We start from the raw sequence: 19,437 nt of genomic DNA, 5'->3' as shown, positions 1-19,437 counted from the left end.
TGTTTGTTTGGGGTTGCTGTTTCTTTGCTAAGTGTTTTATGGCACACATAACTGCATACAGTCATATGAGCGCAAGGGGACAGATTAAGTATTTTCAGTTTGGTAGTAATTATTTTTAAAGTTTGCCTAGGTGGCGGCCTTAGCCTACTCTTATCGAATTTAGGACCACCAAGGGATCTTTAATGTGGGCAACTTGCATGCATACAAGACCTCAGAGATTTTTCTCCCTTATCCGAAAAGGCTAGGTGTTAGATCTTACCTACCATAAAATCATGAATGATAGCAGTAAGAAGAAGCCAAGGAGTAGCAGTAAAAAGGCAACAGAAAGAGTCAGCCTGAATCCAGAGGAAGGGGCAAAAGGAGGGTAGGGGGAATGAAGGGGGCAGAAAGAGGAGACAAAGGTTTCTGTAGCTGTCAGGATTCGATGCCAGGACGAGTAAGAGGCGAACACCGTGTCTCTAGACCACGAGAGCTCCAGTAAGCTAAGGTATAACATTTCTGAATCTATCTATGAAACTCGACTATGGTAGACACAGAAAAAAGCAAAGCCTCACTATCACCCTTTTTTTGTGTGGGTTTTTTTTTGTAGAGGTTTTACGGCGCTCACAACTTCACTATCACCAAAGAAGCACATAATACAAACAATTCATATAATCATAAACAGTCTTAATTTTTAATAAACAAAAAAACAATGTATTAAAAAAACAACACTATTCTTTGCAGCTAATGCAATAAAAAGACCCAAACATTACAACTGAAGTGAAAGCAAAGTTTAAGTATTAGAAAATATATGTATGAGAGGTTTTGTGCAGAAACCTCACACATTTTACAAATGCCAATACTCATGAGGTTGGCTATGAACAGATTGTCATGGACAGGAATACATTGTAACAGAATAAGCCGGCCTACTACAAACAAATCAAATGGCTGTTCTCCAATAATGACCACTTTACTCAAGTTCAAACATGATAAAACAGTTCAGTAGCTAAAGCGAAAAGTCTTGTTCCTTGTAGAAAAGCATTCAATGACTAGCAAAATGTTTCGAACAACAGTGGTATAGTAGTACATACACAGTTGAGCAGAAAATTCTTTCAGCTGCCACCATGGCACCACGAATTGAAGGACTTGGGGTTACTGTGGTCTCCAGCAACTACAACAGTCTTCTAGTTAATATATGAACATTCTGACTTTAATCAACCCATCCAGTACCATAACGGCCTTAACCGCCCGCTCAGTAGTCTCAACTCTACCATAACAATTATAACGACTGTAACCGCCTGATGTGAGGGTAGCTACTAAGGAATTGACGCACACCAATAATGTACAGAATTTTCCCACTGTTCTTTCTTTATTCTGACAGGTAGAAATTATACCGCATGGAGTTTATAAGGAGAATCTGCTCGCCTATAATTTTCATTGAGTAAACAAACAGATAAGTTGATCGAACTGTGCTGCCGAAAATCAGCTGTCAGCTGCAGCCAGAATGAAATGGCCTTCGAGTTTCTGGGCAACCTCGTTGATGATATCAATAGAAACCTCGGCAGTGATGATGAATAGGATGCTGAAACGGGTAATTGTAATGAAACTGACATTGGTGGGGATCTTATTGCGCTGTTTCACTCGTGACAGAAACAACTCTGAAGCTGGCAACGTGTCCAGCGGTCCAGCCTCCTGCACAAGTGTTCACATGCCAGGAAGGAAACGAGTGTGCAGACAATGCACAGGTGTAGGTCCCAAGAGACTGACCGCCTCAGGCAGACCTTTTGACACTCACTATGGGTGCTCAAGGTGCCAATTCAGCTGTGCCAAGGGTGGCGTTTTCAGGAGCACCTTTAGTTATAAATAACTGTCGTAAACTGTATATGTGTGGCTGCTTTTGGTGAAGGACAGTGACAATTCAATTATGGCAAGTGGACATATGGAGAAAAAAAAATTGCATTTATATGACTTTATTTGTTATTTAGTAAGCACAATAATAAACATAATGAGGTATAATTCTTTTCAGTACAGGTGCTCTAGGCTATTTTCATTATTTTTTTAAAGATACACACTATGTGAAAAAAAAAACTGTTTGTGCTCTTGGGGCAGATTTTCACGTTGTAGCCAGTGGTACTGAATGGGATAATGTATCTTGGTACAACACAAAACAAAACAGGTAGATTCACCCCAGTTTTATCTCATCAAGCAGCTTCATCATTAGGGTAAGTTACACACTGTTGTTGCAGAGATATACAAGTGTATGTTTGAGCAGCCTCTTGGGAATATCATTAAAAGGTTCTGTAGACAAAATAGCAACAATAAATGTATTCTCACAACCATTTGAGTTCATTTCTGTATATATATATATATATATATATAATGACAACTCTGATGAAATGATGTTATGGGCTACTTCATTTGTCATATTTAAGGGATCTTGAAAATTAACATCGGCAGATTTTTTAAACTTTAAACAGTGTTCCAGCATAATTTCTGCTTGAGCTGCGCACTATAATGGGCTTTGTCAACCTCTTCTTTACATAAAAGACATAGAAATGTAGAGGAAGATGTTCTGCTATAAACCTCTCAGTGTCTGGGGATTGCATCAATCTTATTTTATCCCATTCTTTTCGACCCCTTCACGCCAATATCAGATGGACATGAGCTAATTTAGAGGCATGTTATTGAAGACATGGTAGAGAGGGGGATAAAGCCTGTACTATGATTATACTTCAAATCTTGCATACCTTTTGTGGGTGTAGCACTTACTAGTTTGAGAATCCTTTTTTAAACCATTCCATTTCAAAGAATAATTTATGAAAATTCCAATAAATTTGGAAAACAGGAGCTTAAAAGTACTTTTCTTTTTACACAAGAAAGAAGAGGAGAGGAAGAACAACGTGGTCCAAAAAAACCAAAAACAAAACAACCTGTGAAGGCTAATCACTAACGAGCCCCTAAATCAGTGGGCGTGACACAGGACAGGTTGTAAGTGCGGGGCGTGTCTCACAACTACTACGTGACAATCCGACTCCTCAGGTACTCCAGCACTGCCAGGGTGCCCTTCGCCAGGACGGCCGGTCGAGGCATCCGTAGCGCATTGCCGCTCAAGGACAAAGATCTGTGGAGAACAGGAGGATAATAAGTTTGTCCATTGGGGCACAAGATAACTCTTTGCAAATTATGAGCATATTCATTTCTCCCCCATTCACTTTATTATTTTATTCCCATATCCCTCCCCTCCTCCCCCTTCCTTTCTGACATGCAAACAAAACTAGCTATTTAAGCTTTTCCCTCATGTCTCACATATAATGGCAGTCAAAATCTCTTACGCCTTATTTCCTCTATATACACCAACAGAAGCCTAACCACTACACAACAGATACCAGTCTTTGAGTTTTGTTTGAGAGGAGAAAAGCATGACATGGCCACGAAGTGCTAAGAAAAAGGAAGACTGACAGATAGAAAGAACAGAGGGACAGTAGTAAAGAAGCAGGTTTGTTTTATTCGCAAGACGCAAAAATTGGAGAAGAAGAAAAAGTCGCACACTCACTTGAGTCCCGTACAGTTGCCCAGCTCAGGCGGGACTTGCGTAAGGTCGTTGTTCTGCAGGTCCAGAGTGGCCAGACAGGACAGAGTGCTCAATTTGGACACATCCAGGGAGTTCACCTGATTGTCATTGATAAAGAGGATCTCTAGCGACTTGAGGCTGTACACACTCTCCGGTATTGACTTGAATCTGGACAAGTGGATCCAATTTTTTGTTTTTTAAGAATAATTCTTAAATGTTCTTTTAAAAGTTAAAAGTACCATTTCAATACAATCATGATCAACAAAAACAAAAACAAGGTAATGAATTAGATCTATAACAACTTGATAGAGCATGTGAATTTTTAAGCAACTACCAACTTTTTTTTTTAAACTGATAGAGTTGTCAAAAAAACCAATTGTGTTACAGCATGGTGGAATCAGGTACTTGTCAATTTTAGGGCATATGGAGTTCTTGGTATCATCTTAAAGCCTGTTTATTTGTCTTCCTTTTCGTGACAAAATATACATTTATCTTGAATAGAAGTTGAAATATTTATGAATGAAGGAGGTGGGGTCGTCTGGTTTCAGAAGAAAAATTAACTGCAAATTTACATTTTTCATGCTTTTAATTAAAAATTTTCCATAAAATCCACACATAAGAATGTTTTTAAAAGGACACACAAGGTGTTGAGCCACAAAACAAAAATTTGAAAAAAAATTCCAAACTGGAACTGGCCAAAAAATGTCGATTTCTTCTATTTCATTATTTTGACGAGCGCCTGATTTTGCCACAATGCCTCACATATTTAGGGTGGTGGCAGGAACAGGTGTTTTTTCCAGACATTGATTCTGAAGTAGTAGTAAACACACAAAAAAACAACAAATTAACCGATCCCCATATGGAGATTTAGGAAGATCTGTTCTACAATGACATGTACATCAGTCAATGATTAATACAGCATCAGTAACTGAAAGTGTAGCATTCATAGTTTAGCATGTCATTGCTGACAGTTGAGTTGTTGCAGTGCCTGTCTTTGGGATAGTTATAATGAGTTTTCCTCAAGGACGCATACCAGTGACAACATTCTTAAACAGAGTGCCACCTGCACAGCTTGGCATTATTTAATCATGAATAATAATAATAATAATAAATAGCATTTGTATAGTGCAAACCCCGCTAAACAGCAAGCTGTAGGCGCTTTACACCATAATATTACCCCAGCAGACCCTGTAACACTCAGAAACATTCTCAGCTTCCTGGGAAGCATACAGTGAAAGCAGACGATTAAGCGCTCAAACACTGACAAACTGACAAAAATTTTCGTCGTCTACAGCTGGGTACCCATTCCCACCTGGGTGAAGTGAGGAAAATTTGTGTAAAGTGTATTTCCCAAGGACATAAAGTGAGGCCCCTGTTGAGATTCGAACCTACGACATTACGGTTGCAAGTCTGAGAGCCTTACCATTATCTGAGCTACTCCAGCCACTCAGCCACTGGAGCTTCTGACAGGACGGGATACAATATTTTAAGTGATCACACCAACATCTTCAAATATGTAGCAAAAAAAGTTTCAACTGGACAGGAGGTTTCTAGACCAGTGGTTCTTAACCTTGTAGAAAGTACTGAATCTTGTTGAGAGTACTGAATCTTGTTGAGAGTACTGAATCTTGTTGAGAGTACTGAATCTTGTTGAGAGTACTGAATCTTGTAGAAAGTACTGAATCTTGTTGAGAGTACTGAATCTTGTTGAGAGTACTGAATCTTGTTGAGAGTACTGAATCCCGCAAGTTTCATACGTACATTCACCAAACTCTCCCAGTGGTAGAGCTGGATCCTGCTCGCCAAATCTGAGAGTGGCGATTCGCGATTCAGTCGGCTTCAATGAATCGCGAGTACACGAGTGCTCGTGGAACACTAAGTCTTGGGCTCGTAGTATGCGTGAAACGGAAGTGTCATATCAACGCCACTTCGCAAGTCCCACTCTTGTTGTTCCGCCATCCTCCCCCCACCCCACCCTTCATTGCGTTGCTCTACTGACCTCGATTAGCAACCCCCATAGATTCCCCCTTCCCCCCCCCCAAGATTCGCTAAAACAATAGCTTCATAAAATTCCTTAGTGTCTATTGGTTGGAACCCCTTCATTTTGTTTTAATAGGGAGGTTGGACAATGCCATCTTTTGTCAAGAAAGGGGAGCCACACTAAGTGTTCCGTTCCGTTCTTGCGCTCGTGACTCGACTCAGCAGTAGGTTACAAACAAGCCACAAGGTGGTGACAGCGACAGGGGAGTGAATCGGGAATCGGAAGGCGATACAGTTCCGCGTTCCGCTGAAGTGAATCGCGAATCGCGTTCCGCAGGGAAGAGTGGCGATTCAGTTCCGTTCTTGTGCTCGCGACCCAGCTCTACCCAGTGGGGTGAACCGAAACAACACACTTTTGAACTCTGATAAGTTCCTGAAACTGGCTCCTTGAGCTCCTCGGGTTTGATTAAACCCAAGATTAAGAACCGCTGTTCTAGACTAACCTGTTATATGACAAGGCAAGTTCTCTCAGGCTGCTCAGTCTGGAAAGTTCCATCGGGAGGTCGGACAACTGATTGGTCCTGAGGATACAAGTCAGAGTCTGAGTAAAGACAAGCACATTGACCTAAAAAAAACAGCGATAAAGTGCAGGAGAAAAGTAAAACAGAGAGGCCGACACAATAGAGTGAAAGAAATGATGTGGGAACTACCAGTGGCACCCTCCATCCACACATAAGATTAGAAAACTTCACGGAAATAAGCACCAAATGCCCAAAGCCGAGGATGCTACCCTCCACCGCCTTCCTTCAATATAATTATGATACCTCTCAACAGAATTAGTAGCAGTGTACTCCTCTTCAAAATTGAACTTAATCTATTTTCTCACAATATACAAACAAAGCTCACCTACTGTATTTAAGAGAAAGAAAAGACCACATTTTAGAAATTACGAGACGAATTAAGTCATGTCAGAGGTTTCGATGGCCAGGTAGAAAGGTAGGACTAGGACAAAGATTTTAAAATTGTTTTAGTAAGTGTTTTACTGCACTTGCACCACAATAAAGTCATATAAGTGCCGAAGATTAGAGGTCTTACAAGAGAATAACAAACGCAAAAAGAAGGAGCAGAGATAAAGACGATGAACGTTTGATAGGAAAGAAGAAGCAAACCATACCAGAACACCAGCTAACGACCCACTTAGGAGAAAGAATTTATTTCCTTTCAGGGCAAAAGCACAACCAATCAGCAAAAAAGCTCAACAGAAACAAAGCAACAAAGAAAATACAGAAGCCACTAAGGACACAAGCATGGTCCGACACACACAAGCACACTAACAGCACACAAAACAAAACACACTAACACACATGCACACAATCACATGTACAGACTCTCACACTTGTATTATTCTCACATTCTTACAAGCACTTCAGCACACACACACACTTCATTTTCTATCTCAACTGTACAGAATACAAGAACGTATAGATAGGTAAATTGAAATTTATTTATTTTCATTTTTTTTACAAAACATTACATGGACAACTGATATTATAATGGAAGATCTGGACTAAATACCACTGGACAATAGAGAAGCTACATGATAAAACTTCAGAGATTTACCTGAGGTCAAGCAACAGCAGGCGACTGAACTGAGCAACCGAGGGCCCCAGCTTTGCAATCTTGTTGCTGCTTAGATTAAGTTCTGTTAGATTTGGCGACAGTACTGAAAGCCTAAAGAAGAAAGAAAAAATCGGTAAGGTGGTTTGGGGGGGGGGGGTGTGCATACAGAATACAATTATTCAAGGACAAAAAATTATCCAGAACATAACTAAAGTCAGTCATGTGCCAAAGTTAACACTATCTCTTCTTTTTTTTAAATTCCTCCATTACTGACTACACTGATTTAATCAAAATGCATCGTTTTGAGTAAAGAGAAGTACATCAGCACAATAACAGGCATTTCGTGCTAGGAAGAAGCAAGATAGACACACAGAAACAACAGAAGAAAAGAAAAGAAATAGAACCTAACAGAGGAGCTCTCCAAACAATCCTTATCCAAAATACATCTGGAAATATCAAGACCACTACACAAAAGACAGTACATTCATCAAAGGCCATCCTTGATCTATTCTTAAAGTAGACACCAACATTTTGAACAACACTTTTCACAACATATTCGTGATACTCACTGGCTGGGCACTTCCTCCAACAAGTTCTTGCTGAGGTTGATAACTTTGACGCCCGCTTCTAGAGCTGCTTCTACAACATCATCTGGCAAAGACTTGATTTTCTTGTTGCTGGACAAAAAGGAAAAGACAGGAGTCTCCATTAAACAAATGGTTGATTACACTCAACCAACTATACTAACAGAAAAGGGAAAAATTTACGTATTTGTGGCATAACAATTTAACTTTTGTCCCCATTGCAGACACTGTGACTACCACGAGGAGACCGTTGAACATCTTCTCCTTCACTGCCCAAACCTGGCAGTACTTCGACGCAGGCTCCTACACACACCTACAGACTTATAAAGCCTGCTCTACTCTGGCGTTGACCAGATGACAAGGACATGTGGTTACTTGAGGGAGGCATTGCGATGCCAAGGGCGAAATGCTCGCAGCTAAAGGGATTTGAAAACAACAACAACAACAACTTTTGCAAATTCTTAAAACAACATTATCTTTTGAGTGCAAGACAGTTCACAGAATTTATTACATATCATTAGATCATATCGCATACTGAATTTTTCAGAATTTTTATGCTCCACCAAAACATCATAGTCTGATTACATATTTGCTAATTGATCTGACTTAACCTACTTTGCCAACATTAAAAGGCACTGTTGATTATTTGTGGTATTACTGTTATACTATTGATGTTTTAAAAAACTAAACATAATTTCATTTTTACAGTTTATAACTTGTATTAAATATCAGTAGATCACGTAACATACTGAATATTTCATTTCTTTCACGCTCAAACAAATCAACTCTGCAAAACCTTGTCCCAACAGATATAAGGTAAGGGAATAAACATAAATGACTTCTCAGACACAAAAGAGCCCACCTGTAATCAAGAGACTTCATCTGATGCAGGTCATGGGCTCTGAGAGGCTGATCCTGTGCCCCAGGAAGCGCTACATTCGTACTTGACACTTGATCGGCTGTTTGCTTGTCTCTCTCTTCATCACTCAGTCGACTCGCCAGGTACTTTTTAAGCTCTTGTGTACCCCTCTAGATCACAGATCAGACACAATGGCAAAAAAAAAAAATCACCTAAAAGAAAGAAAACTACAAGACTCAAACCCCTATCATCATCAGAAACTTCCGCACCCAAAATGCAAAAACTTAAAGTAAGTTCAAGAGAGAAAATCAGCTTCATAAAATAAGTAGCATCAAAAGCCTCAAAAGGAAATGGAGCACTTTAAAAACAACAACTTCAACTTAAAGTAAGAACAGCTGTAGATCTCACAACGTTACCAAATCATTAAAATAAAAAGAAGGAAAAAAAAGACAAATATATAAATCTTAGATGCTTCAGTGAGAACTTGTCCAGACAACAATGTGTTGATCATAGCTATAGCAGACTGACATCTTTGTCAAATCTTAAACTGTAGCATGGAAAAGTAATAAACCTGCACTTCTAAAATGTGACCTGACAAGAGTCTGTATAAGACCATGCTTATTGTATCGACTATTACCTAAACTACTGGGCTAACCAGTATATCAAAGACAAATCTTTACCAACTACAAACAGAATTTGATAAATGAAAGGAGCAGCAAAAAGAAAAATCTATTTTCTAAAGCAAAAATGTTACACTCAATCTACCTGACTACGAGAATGCAAAAATGTTAACCTCACCATAACGATGTCCCTCCTGACAGAGCGTAATGGGTTACCATCAAGGACAACAGATTTAAGGGGTACCATTGTGCCCAAAACGTATGGCAACCTGGTGAAAATATTTATTTTGATCAGTTGTTTTGTTTTACTTTGTTTTGTTAAAAACTATTCAAGACAATAAAGTGGTCGCTGCGTAAGCAGAATTCTCCAACTTTAAAAAAAAATTTCAATCAGAAAACTAAGAGATGGGTACAAGAGCGAAATAATGATCCCTCTTCAGTGAAAGCCTCAACTTTCTGCAAGTCAGTCACATTTGTAATTAACCACACCAACTAGTCCCAAAAAACAAAAAGCAAAGAAGTGAAAAGCAAACTCAAAGAGAAGTCAATGGCATTAAAAGACCACTTTTCAAGCCAAGTTCATTCAGAACCAACTACTTTTACAAAAAACTGACTCTATGTATAAGTGTGGGTGGCTGGAGAAAATCAATAGCAGTTCTAGGTCCTATTTCTTTCAAATAACATACCTCCTCGATGTTTGTGCCCTTCCTCTAACTTTCTCTCAAACATTCTACTGCCATTACTATGCTAATCAAACTTCTTTGACTTGTAAAAATGGACTGTTAGACAGTTAGGGAATTTGTTTTACGACATTAGTGGAACACTTTGGTATACAAATAAGACTGGAAAAATAGAAAAAGAAACTGCAGGTGTTTCACGCCCCTATCAACACAATCTATATCATTAAGAAAGTGGATGATAGAGTAGACATGCTTCAACATGAGAAGAGAACATGGCTCACGTGCTGATGTCGTTGTTGGTGAGGTCAAGTCTCTCCAGCCTCTCCATCAGCGTGATCTCGTCTGGAAGCTTCTCCAGTTTGTTGTCTCTCACTTCCAGGATTGTGACGGAGCTCAGATGTTGCAGGTGCTCAGGGCTCAGGCCCCTGATGTTGTTGTTACCCACCAAAAGCTCCTGAAGAGACAGGAGGAGAATCACTGAGGACATGCTCATTGACATAACTGTGCTGGCGACGGCAACATTTACAAAAAGCTACTCTTAGCCCTACTTTCAATGTACAGGGCTTTCGAGCAAATTTTGTTCAGTTTACTGATATGGCTTTGGTAAAGTCAATTAAGTTTAGGCTATTACTTTATATCTCGTGGGGCAAAGTTTTTCAGGGGGACTCTCATGATCTAGAGGTTAAGGTGTTGGCCTCTCATTTAAAGGTCCCGGGTTCGAATCTGGGTAGAGACCGAAAAACTTCCTTATCTAAAATTGTCTCCTTTCACCTCCTGTCCTGCTCTCCAGCAATGTTCTGGCGTTTCTTTTGTCTCCTCTTTCGGCCTTAACCCCCTCACCTCCTTTGCCAACTCCTCTGGGCTCCTGACTCTTTCTGCAGCCTTTCTGCTGCTACTCCTTGGCTCCTTCTTACTGCTGTCTTTCAGCCAAACCCCTGATCTTCTGGTAGGATAGATCTACACCTAGCCTTCTCAGACAAGGGCGAAAAATCTCGGAGGGCCCATGTGCAAGTTGCGCACGTTAAAGATTCCTTTGGGGTCTAAAATCCATAAGAGTAGGCTTCGGCCGCCACCCGAGCAAAATTCAAAATCTCCTTACCAACTGAAATAGTTTAATGTATCCCCCACGCTCATATGACCTTATACAGTTGCAAGTGCCGTAAAACACTTACCCCCCCCCCCCCCCCCTTCCAAAAAAAGAAAGAAAAGTTTTTCAGCATTGTTTTGGTTGAGCATGAAAATGTTGAAAAAATCAGTGCAGTACATGATCTAATAATATTTTAGAAATGGCGTAAAACAATGTTGTTCTTATACGATGAGCAAGGCTGGGATGTTTCTATGTCTTTCTCCCCTACATACAACACAAAGGGAAAAATATACGAGAAATCAGGCTTTTCTTTGTTCGTGAAATGAACAGTTTTTTTCGCACTGTCGCAGGGAAATAGGCCCCTAGGCCCCTGTGTCGGGGGAAATCCCATGAACCCAGGCAGCTCAGGGGTGACCCCCACTCTACCTCCCATAACTTTTTAATTTACGAATATTTCTTCATGAATTTTTATATGTACATTCTACATTGAACCATGCTTATATTTATATAATTTTAGGGGGATTTCATTTAGAGATAGATAGAGAAAAGTTGGAGTAATTAACATGATGCCAAAAACAATACCACAAAACAACACACATTGAGTAATGGTAAACTGAGACCAAAAAAAAGGGGAATACATGTGCGAGTGTCTGCAGATAAAGAGGAAGTGATTCATGCCTTACACAATTACGCTCGTACAATCCATATATATACGTATGAAAGCCCATCTGTGTTTACTGCAAATAAATCATTTTTGTGTGGTAGATGTGTTAGATCTAGATCTAGATCCAATCTTCTCTTTGAGCTAAAATCTGAATCTGACGCTTTCAAATGGTGGGGGGGGAAATGATGGTAAACATAAAGGGAAGGTACCTCAATAATAATTACAGGATTTTAACAGTAACCTCTTGTAATTGGTATCAAAACAACGTCCGTTACACTCCCGTAAATTCTACGGGGCAAAGGCAGAGCGCTACACGGTTCAGGCACAGCGCTACAGGGTTCAGGCCCGTACATTCTACGGGTGCGGCAGCGAAGAGGTTAAAGAGTAGAGCACCTGACCCTTCTGTAGTGAGAGAATTACAGATATTCATCTTACAAGTATTTCTGTTAGATACCTGGAGCAAGTTGGGAGAAGACTGAAAGCACTCGAACTGCTGAGTCAAAAACTTATACAGCAACTCATTTTCGGTACACAATGTGACAAATGAACAGTCTGCTGAACAAAACTCTGACCTTTAGCTTAGTGCAGTGCCTGAGGACAGGCAGGTATTCCAGCTTGTTATGTCGAAGGTGAAGCTGCTCCAGGTTAGGCAGATGGCCAAACTCCTCCGGTAGGTTCATCAGTTGGTTGTGGGTGGCATCAAACAAAACTAGAGCTGGAATTTAAAAGGAAAAAAAAAACAAGTTTGAGTTTGAATAAAGACAAACATAACAAAAGAACAGTCATTTAGTCATTTAGCTATGGGGAAAAGCAACGCCAATAGAAACAAAAAAGAAATAGTGGGGCTAAATGTGTCAAGAGATTTAAACCTCTACATAAATGCAGTTGAGCACACTGGAAAAATATGAAAACAATTCTTGTGGAGAAACACTATTGCTTCACCAGTCTTTATAGAAGAAGACATATCCAGTACTGGTCATAGTTGTGCTTATGCGTGAACAACACAAGTGGTCAGAAACAGTTTAACCCAAAAAGAACGAAAGGGGACACTAGGAAATTTTCTCAGGAGCCCAGCATGGCATGCCAAAAAGAACGAGTAAAAGAAATTTAAGAGTCTCAAGTTTGAGCCCTTTTACCTGTTATAGTGGAGGGTATACATACAAAGAACTCTTGATTTTAATAGTAAAAGCCGAAGGATTTTTTTCAGAATCATTATTCTGCTATGCTGATTGGATAATAAGACAGACACTGCTTACCATTGAGGGATCCGATATCAGGGGGTAGGTGGGTCAACTTGTTGTTAGAGACATTGAAAAATCTCAGCCGACACAGCAGACAAATGTATCGGGGCACGGAATCAATTTGGTTGTTTGAGACGTCCTGACAGAATAACAAAGTTACAAAGTTATCCAAAACAAACTGGCAACAGGAAGGTGTCCAATAAAATGCAAAAGTTTGCCTCAGATACAGAGCACTCCTGTTAGCATCTGAATTCAGAAAGTCATGAAATTTGCTTGCTGAAACCACAGATTATTATTTTTTTTATAGTAGAGGGTTTTACGGCGTTCGCAACTGCATAAGGTCATATGAGCGCCAAGGGGTGGGTGTCAACAAAGAAGTCTTTACAGGGAATCAGACTTAGACTGCTCACCTCTCTAACTTCAACAACACAAGGTCTGCTTCGACTATCAAGGCACCCCAAAATAGCAGGTCACAAGGGAGTGACAAACATACAAAAGAAGTAGAGAGAAATGACAATAGTTAGGATCAGGAAAGAAAAAGCAGCAGTTCCCTGTTGTGGATCAGGCACAGTTATGAGCGTGACATGAATCAGCCCATTTACAATTCTACTATGCTTGAACGAGATATGTCCCCCCTTTGGGAATGGCCTAAAGACACTTCAGTCAGTGGCACTGCCCCGGGGGGAGACAGATTAATTTTCTTTTCTAAGATCTGTTGAGTAACTTTACCATCTAGATATCCTATAAATCAGAACAATAATTGCATGACAAAGAGCACAGAGGGAACCATGTAAAAAAGAATGCTTTACAGCCATGACAAAATACTTAAAAACTCACAAGTTTTTCCAGTTGCTTGAGACTGCAGACTTCCTCACAGAGAGAGGTCAGTTGGTTGTGATCGGCTTGTAAAGTGACCAGGTTTTGGAGCAGGCCAACATGTAGTGGGATATCACTCAACCGATTGTGACTGCACAGACACGGACATGAAAACAGTTATTCTACTTCATCAGCACAAAAAATGCAAAGCCTGATGGAGGAAAAGACACCTTAACATCACGAAACATGGCACTGTCAAAGATTCTCAAAGGAATAGCTGAATATCATGTTGTTCCTTAAATGCCCACAATAGAAAAGCCTCATTAGCAAACTTGATTACTCAGTGAATATACATACGTCAGCATCTTATTTTTACCATTACTGTCACAGGATCTAACACTAACAAGGGACAAAGCAATATTCCCTGAGAATTCATTAATACTAACTATCTGAAAGTGGTCTTTCCTTTATAAAATATGATATCTCCCATTAATTTCATTCTTTTTATTCATTTTTTGGCCTTCTATCTTCCTCTCCATTAATTCTGAAACAATGAACTGCTGATGTATTCAAACTAAAACTATTTTTAAAAAGCTATAAAAATAAATTTATTTAAACATACTGCAGTCAAAATAAAAAAGCCACTAGTGAACCGCTAAACGTGACATATGGTTGTTCTCCACTTTTCCTTTTTCATTTGTGCATTAGATTAAGTCTGCTGTCAATTTGATAATTATAAATGATCAGACAATTAATCTCAGTTAACATGAAAATACAAACCTGATGTCTAACTTTTGAAGATTTTCCAGGGCACTGATGGCTTTTGGTAAACTTGTCAGTTGATTGTCATGGACCTGAGGGGACAGGAAGGGAATTAGTCCAGACACTTGAAATAATAATATAAATGGAAAACATTTCTGTAACTTTAGTTCAAAACTTCAAGAGCTTGAGTAGTACATTATGGATACAGTTACCACAAAATGCATCTATACTGCCAAAAAAGAAGTTCAAAGTTACTCTGTAAGCCTACATGTTTACAAAAACAAAAAACATGAAAGCTAATCCAGTACATGTTACCTTACATTTACGATCAAAATTCATGATAACATATGCAAATCAGAGATAAAAGTTTAATTCGCAGATTACTGTTAATGTTTGCATCTCAGAAAAACAGTCACTGTTTCAGCAAATGCCCAAGGATCAAATCAATACCATAATGCCTTCACTGTGCTCAAACTCAAACATAATTATTTTCAACTAGTCTAATAACTATTATAAATTCAATATATTATTATAAAAGTTGACTTGCTCTTGACAAGTGTGAGCCTATAAAATCATTTTCAATGGCCTTGTTATAAGATGGAAATGAAGACGACATCAGGTTATGACAAAAACTATGTGTCAAAATTAACACATGCAGACTGAGACAGCAAACATATTGAAAGACTTGGCAGTCTTGCACCAACAAAACTATTTATGTTAGCGGTAAGAGTAAGCTTGAACCCCTCATTCAGAACTCTGAGACTTACTTCACATATCCGGGGTCTGCATTCTCAAGTGGGCCACATTTGGATCGTCATGATATCAATATCATGCACATATGTGATGGTTTTAACTTATAAATTCAAGAACAGGAGGGGGTTGACACTTTAATCCAAAAAAGTATGTGTGGTTTATAATTCGCTGTGATCACCAGACAAGCCAGGATCACGTGAAATAAGTGAACAAACTCAGTGTAGTCTAGTGAGTGTAGGAGAATAAGGGAGCACGAGGGGTATATAAACAGACGGCGAAGGTTAAACTGGCCTTCCGAGCCACGACTAAAACCTAGTCTGAGCAGGGATCGACGCTACTGGTGGGTCGACACAGTGGATGGAGCTCCGGACCTGTACGACCCCCACTCATCTTTCCCCGCACGAAACAGTGAGTATTGAAACCAACGTAAATAGACTAACGAGTAGAATCTAGGATTAGATAGCAGTTATCATCTCATTACAGTATGGGTTCACAGCAACCAAAACCAATTGGTATGGAACCTGATGGTGATGGTTACAAGAAAAACGGACCTTCATGACTTACATCCAACACAGTAAGCGCACCAAGGTTCCTCAACCCCTCTCCAATGGAGGACAAACGATTCGAAGCAAGAATGAGCTTGGTGAGGTCTACAGTTTCCCACCACTTGTCATCGGTGTTGTCAAGGGATATAGACTTGGCTTCCTCGGGCACGTCTTCCTGCACTGTCCACACTGCGTCCGGCACACTCTCCAGACCTCGCTGGCTCAGGTTCAACACTCCGGAGCGACGAGCCTGTTTCAGCATGGAAGGGTGGACACTGTTTGAAGGGTGGTCAGACTCCGCTGAGAACCCTCCGAATGCACCACGACCCCGTCCTCCTCTACCTCGATTTAGCCGTGACATCGTGACTGATACTGAAGAAATGTAAATAATTGGATTTCCAGTCTGAGGGTAGAAAGGATACTTCTTAAATGTATAAAGACATTTCAAGACACTTGAGCACTGTACAATAAGAAGAGCGTTTGTAAGAACAAAAAAGAGCAACAGATTTAAGAAATTCCTGAAGGCTTATTATACAATATGTGCGCTTAATTGTGAAATCAGGCACACTTCTAAAATAGTGAACGGCAGAAACATACATTTTCCCACCCCTTGGGCAATTTTCAGAGATTGGGGGGGGGGGGGGCAGATTGGGGTGCGGAGTGGGGGGCTCAACATCTTTTCATTATTAGTGAATAAGTACAATTCAAAAACATTTCTGTGTGGTTACTACGGAAAAACATTGATCAAAGGCACAATAAAATGGAAATTTGTTGTTTCCAAGGGAACACAAGCTTTGGAAACAACCAAATTTTGGCAGCCATTTTCATATACACAGATTTTTTTTTCTATGACATAGCAGAGGCAACCCTCACTTTCAATTACAAATATATCTTAATATATCTTAATAGTAATGGACAGCATTTGTATAGCGCAAATCCCCGCTCAACAGCAAGCTCTATGCCCTTCACAATCTATACTATTACCCCAGCAGACCTGAGAGCATTCTGAAACAAACTCAAATTCCTGGGAAGCATACAGGGCAAGCAGCCATTTATAGTCTATGCTAAAACACTTTCTAACATATTGAAAAGATCTTTCGCTGTCTATGGCCAGGTACCCATTTCCACCTGGGTGAAGTGAGGAAAATTCGTGCAAAGTGCCTTTCCCAAAGCGACCTTTTGATGTTTCAATTTCTTTCGTGTCGAATTACAATTATTATTAGTAAAATACAATTAATTATAATAAAATGTTATATTAATTACTGTGACAGGACTTTCCTTACTTTATGGCGCTGGGTACCACGTGTGACAAGTGGAAGATTACATTGTTAAACGCGTCTTTTTTAATGTGGATTTTTGCAATGCAACTCTCACCACATGAATTCTTTTTTTTTTGGGTAACGGTTTTACTGCGCTCGCAACAGCATAAGGTAATATGAGCGCACGAGACACATTAAATATTTTCAGTTGGTTGTAAATTTTGAATTTTGCCCGGGTGGCGGCCGAAGCATAATAATCTTATAATTTGTTTAGCTTTAACGTGCGCAACTTGCACATGTAAGGGACCTCCAAACTTTTTCGCCCTTGTCCAAGAAGGCTTGGTACTATAGATCGAGATACGTAGATGACATCTTTTTCTGTCTTTTCGAGTATTTTCCCATTTTCGTATGACCAATAGGTTTTTTTTCCATTACAAATTGACAAATAATATTAAAATTAAGGTTTTATTAATAGATCTAGTTCTAAATTCTAGATCTACAAATAGTCTAGATCTAGATCTAGATCTACATTTTAAAAAAAATTAATTAAGAATTGAAAGTGGCTATTCTCACCCGCCCGGAAGTTCTCGCAAGATCCACTCCTCCCCTCTTCTCTCTCTCTCTGTTTCTTTCTGAATACTGTCTATCGGTGTGGACGATCAAATTGACCAAAACAAAGTTAAAAAATGATGTTAAAACACAAAAGTAAATTAATTTGGTTGTCTACAAAGATGCTACGGCTATTTAACTTTTCGAATCGAGCCGAACTACGCGGGTCGCCATTTTGTTTTGTTCTCTCTCTTTCTCTCTCTCACTCTCTCTCTCTCTCTCTCCACTGCCCACAGACAAAATTGTACGCTTTTAGTAGGCTACAAGTACAGTTGTAATGGAACGTTTGTTCACAGCACAGAATTCTACAATTTTTCTCTTATCACAGTGTAGAATTCTGTGGTTTAGGGTGAATGCAAAATTTGTTGACACGCGCACCGGGTGAGAATAGCCACAAGACCCGCCTGCACTATTCTCACCCGGAGGTGGCCTTAAGAATTCCTGAGACCACAAGACAGAAACGAAACATAGAGATTTCTAACCAAACAATTCATGGTCTAGGCCCTAGTTAGGCTGTACACTCTCAACAACTTACTTACCAATTATTATTAGTAGACCTAACTAGAGTCTAGATCTAGATCTGTCTAATGCAACCAGAACTGACTGCTTAGTCAAGAGAGCATGATGAGTCACCCACAGATGGGCAGTTGGCCTTGGGCTACCTGAAAAAAACTTGACCTGTGACCCTTTAGCCTCCGGCTCTTTTGTTTACTCATCTGTGAGAATAGGATTCCGTGTGTGTCGAGGCTTATGAACTTGACAAAGCGGGGAAAAACCATAATCTTATTAATTATCTAAATCGAGACCTAGATCTAGATCTAGATATCTAGATCTAGATATCTATATCTAAATCTAGACGTTTACCCCCATTTTCGCTGGCTGAAAAGTGAAATCCACCAAGCAAGACACAGTCACAGTGAGAACAGTCTGTCCCAGTCCCAGTCCCAGTCCCAGTCCTATCCCCTTTGCCTTGCGAAACTTTAAACAAAACGAAAAGTCAATTATCCCTGTATGGATTAATTCTGTCAATATATCATCAATACCATAAGAAGCATGGCAACGGTCAACAAACTCTTGACGATTTTTTTTAAAAATGACGTGCTTACCAAAACATTCAAACACCAAAGTTTAGGTGTGTCGGTTTAGGCCCGGCCCGCTTCGCCGGCGAAGACCGAAAAAATTCCAGTGACAGGCCTGCTTAGTCTAGCGAAATCGAGTCCCAATAGCCACAGACTCGATTCTAAGGGAATCAAAAGACCTTATTCGTCGGGTCGGCAAGCTATTCTATTCACACAATAATACGTTCTCAGCCCACAAAGCAATAATTATAGATCTAGGCTACAGTGCAGTTGAGAAAAAAAATGTTTCGTTTTCTGAAATATTGCATCTAGCGTACGTTAAAATGTAGACTATCTTTTCTTGCTTTTTCAGGATTTGCAATCATTATTTGAGAATGTTTCTGAGTGTTCTGTGGTCTGCTGGGGTAATAATAATATAAAGTGTAAACACTGTGAGTGTAAAGCGCATATATATTATTTTTTATGGAGCTTGCTTTCGAGTGGGGACATGCGCTATACAAATGCTATTTATTATTATTATTATTAGTAGTAGTAGTAGTAGTAGTAGTTGTAGTAGTAGTAGTAGTAGTAGTAGTAGTAGTAGTAGTAGTAGTAGTAGTAGTATTGTTATTTTGACCAAATATTCCTTGGGAGGGGTGGGGTTGTTGTTGTTTTTTTGCAATTTTTTCTCTCAAAATTGTGGGTTTTCGTTTAAAGTTAAAGGAGGTTAAAAATGTGATTACATCCGAA

The 19,437-nt window shown here is 39.6% G+C and overlaps 1 protein-coding gene across 4 annotated transcripts; it reads right to left on the bottom strand.

Moving 5' to 3' along the window:
- Positions 1-562: 562 nt before the first annotated feature.
- Positions 563-18,877, bottom strand: LOC101859724 (leucine-rich repeat-containing protein 40). 4 transcript variants are annotated; one of them, XM_005105109.3, is made up of 14 exons: positions 18,736-18,877; positions 15,781-16,164; positions 14,482-14,555; positions 13,723-13,852; positions 12,901-13,024; positions 12,217-12,359; positions 10,175-10,347; positions 9,392-9,482; positions 8,597-8,763; positions 7,720-7,827; positions 7,151-7,261; positions 6,034-6,111; positions 3,533-3,718; positions 563-3,100 (listed from the first exon to the last, which is right to left on the bottom strand). In XM_005105109.3, the coding sequence occupies exons 2-14, from the start codon at positions 16,120-16,122 to the stop codon at positions 2,995-2,997; spliced, it is 1,833 nt and encodes a 610-aa protein (XP_005105166.1). In that variant the 5' UTR covers positions 16,123-16,164; positions 18,736-18,877; the 3' UTR covers positions 563-2,994. The 4 variants fall into 4 exon arrangements, with proteins under 4 accessions (XP_005105166.1, XP_005105168.1, XP_005105167.1 ...); XM_005105111.3 differs by having other exon boundaries at positions 15,781-16,133; XM_005105110.3 differs by lacking the exon at positions 18,736-18,877 and adding an exon at positions 18,169-18,524.
- Between the last annotated feature and the right edge of the window lie 560 nt (positions 18,878-19,437).

The sequence above is a fragment of the Aplysia californica genome, unplaced genomic scaffold (genome assembly GCF_000002075.1).
Source record: "Aplysia californica isolate F4 #8 unplaced genomic scaffold, AplCal3.0 scaffold00452, whole genome shotgun sequence".
Classification (NCBI taxonomy): domain Eukaryota; kingdom Metazoa; phylum Mollusca; class Gastropoda; order Aplysiida; family Aplysiidae; genus Aplysia; species Aplysia californica.
Note: the sequence above shows the minus strand (reverse complement) of the source record. Positions and strands in the feature narration are given on the sequence as shown.

Coding starts and splice junctions, on each gene's coding strand:
- LOC101859724 (XM_005105109.3), bottom strand. CDS start 16,122: ATGTCACGGCTAAATCGAGGTAGAGGAGGACGGGGTCGTGGTGCATTC. Junction 8,764..9,391: donor TCAGGAGGGACATCGTTATG/GTGAGGTTAACA, acceptor TCTGTGATCTAG/AGGGGTACACAAGAGCTTAA. Junction 3,101..3,532: donor GGCAACTGTACGGGACTCAA/GTGAGTGTGCGA, acceptor TGTTCTCCACAG/ATCTTTGTCCTTGAGCGGCA.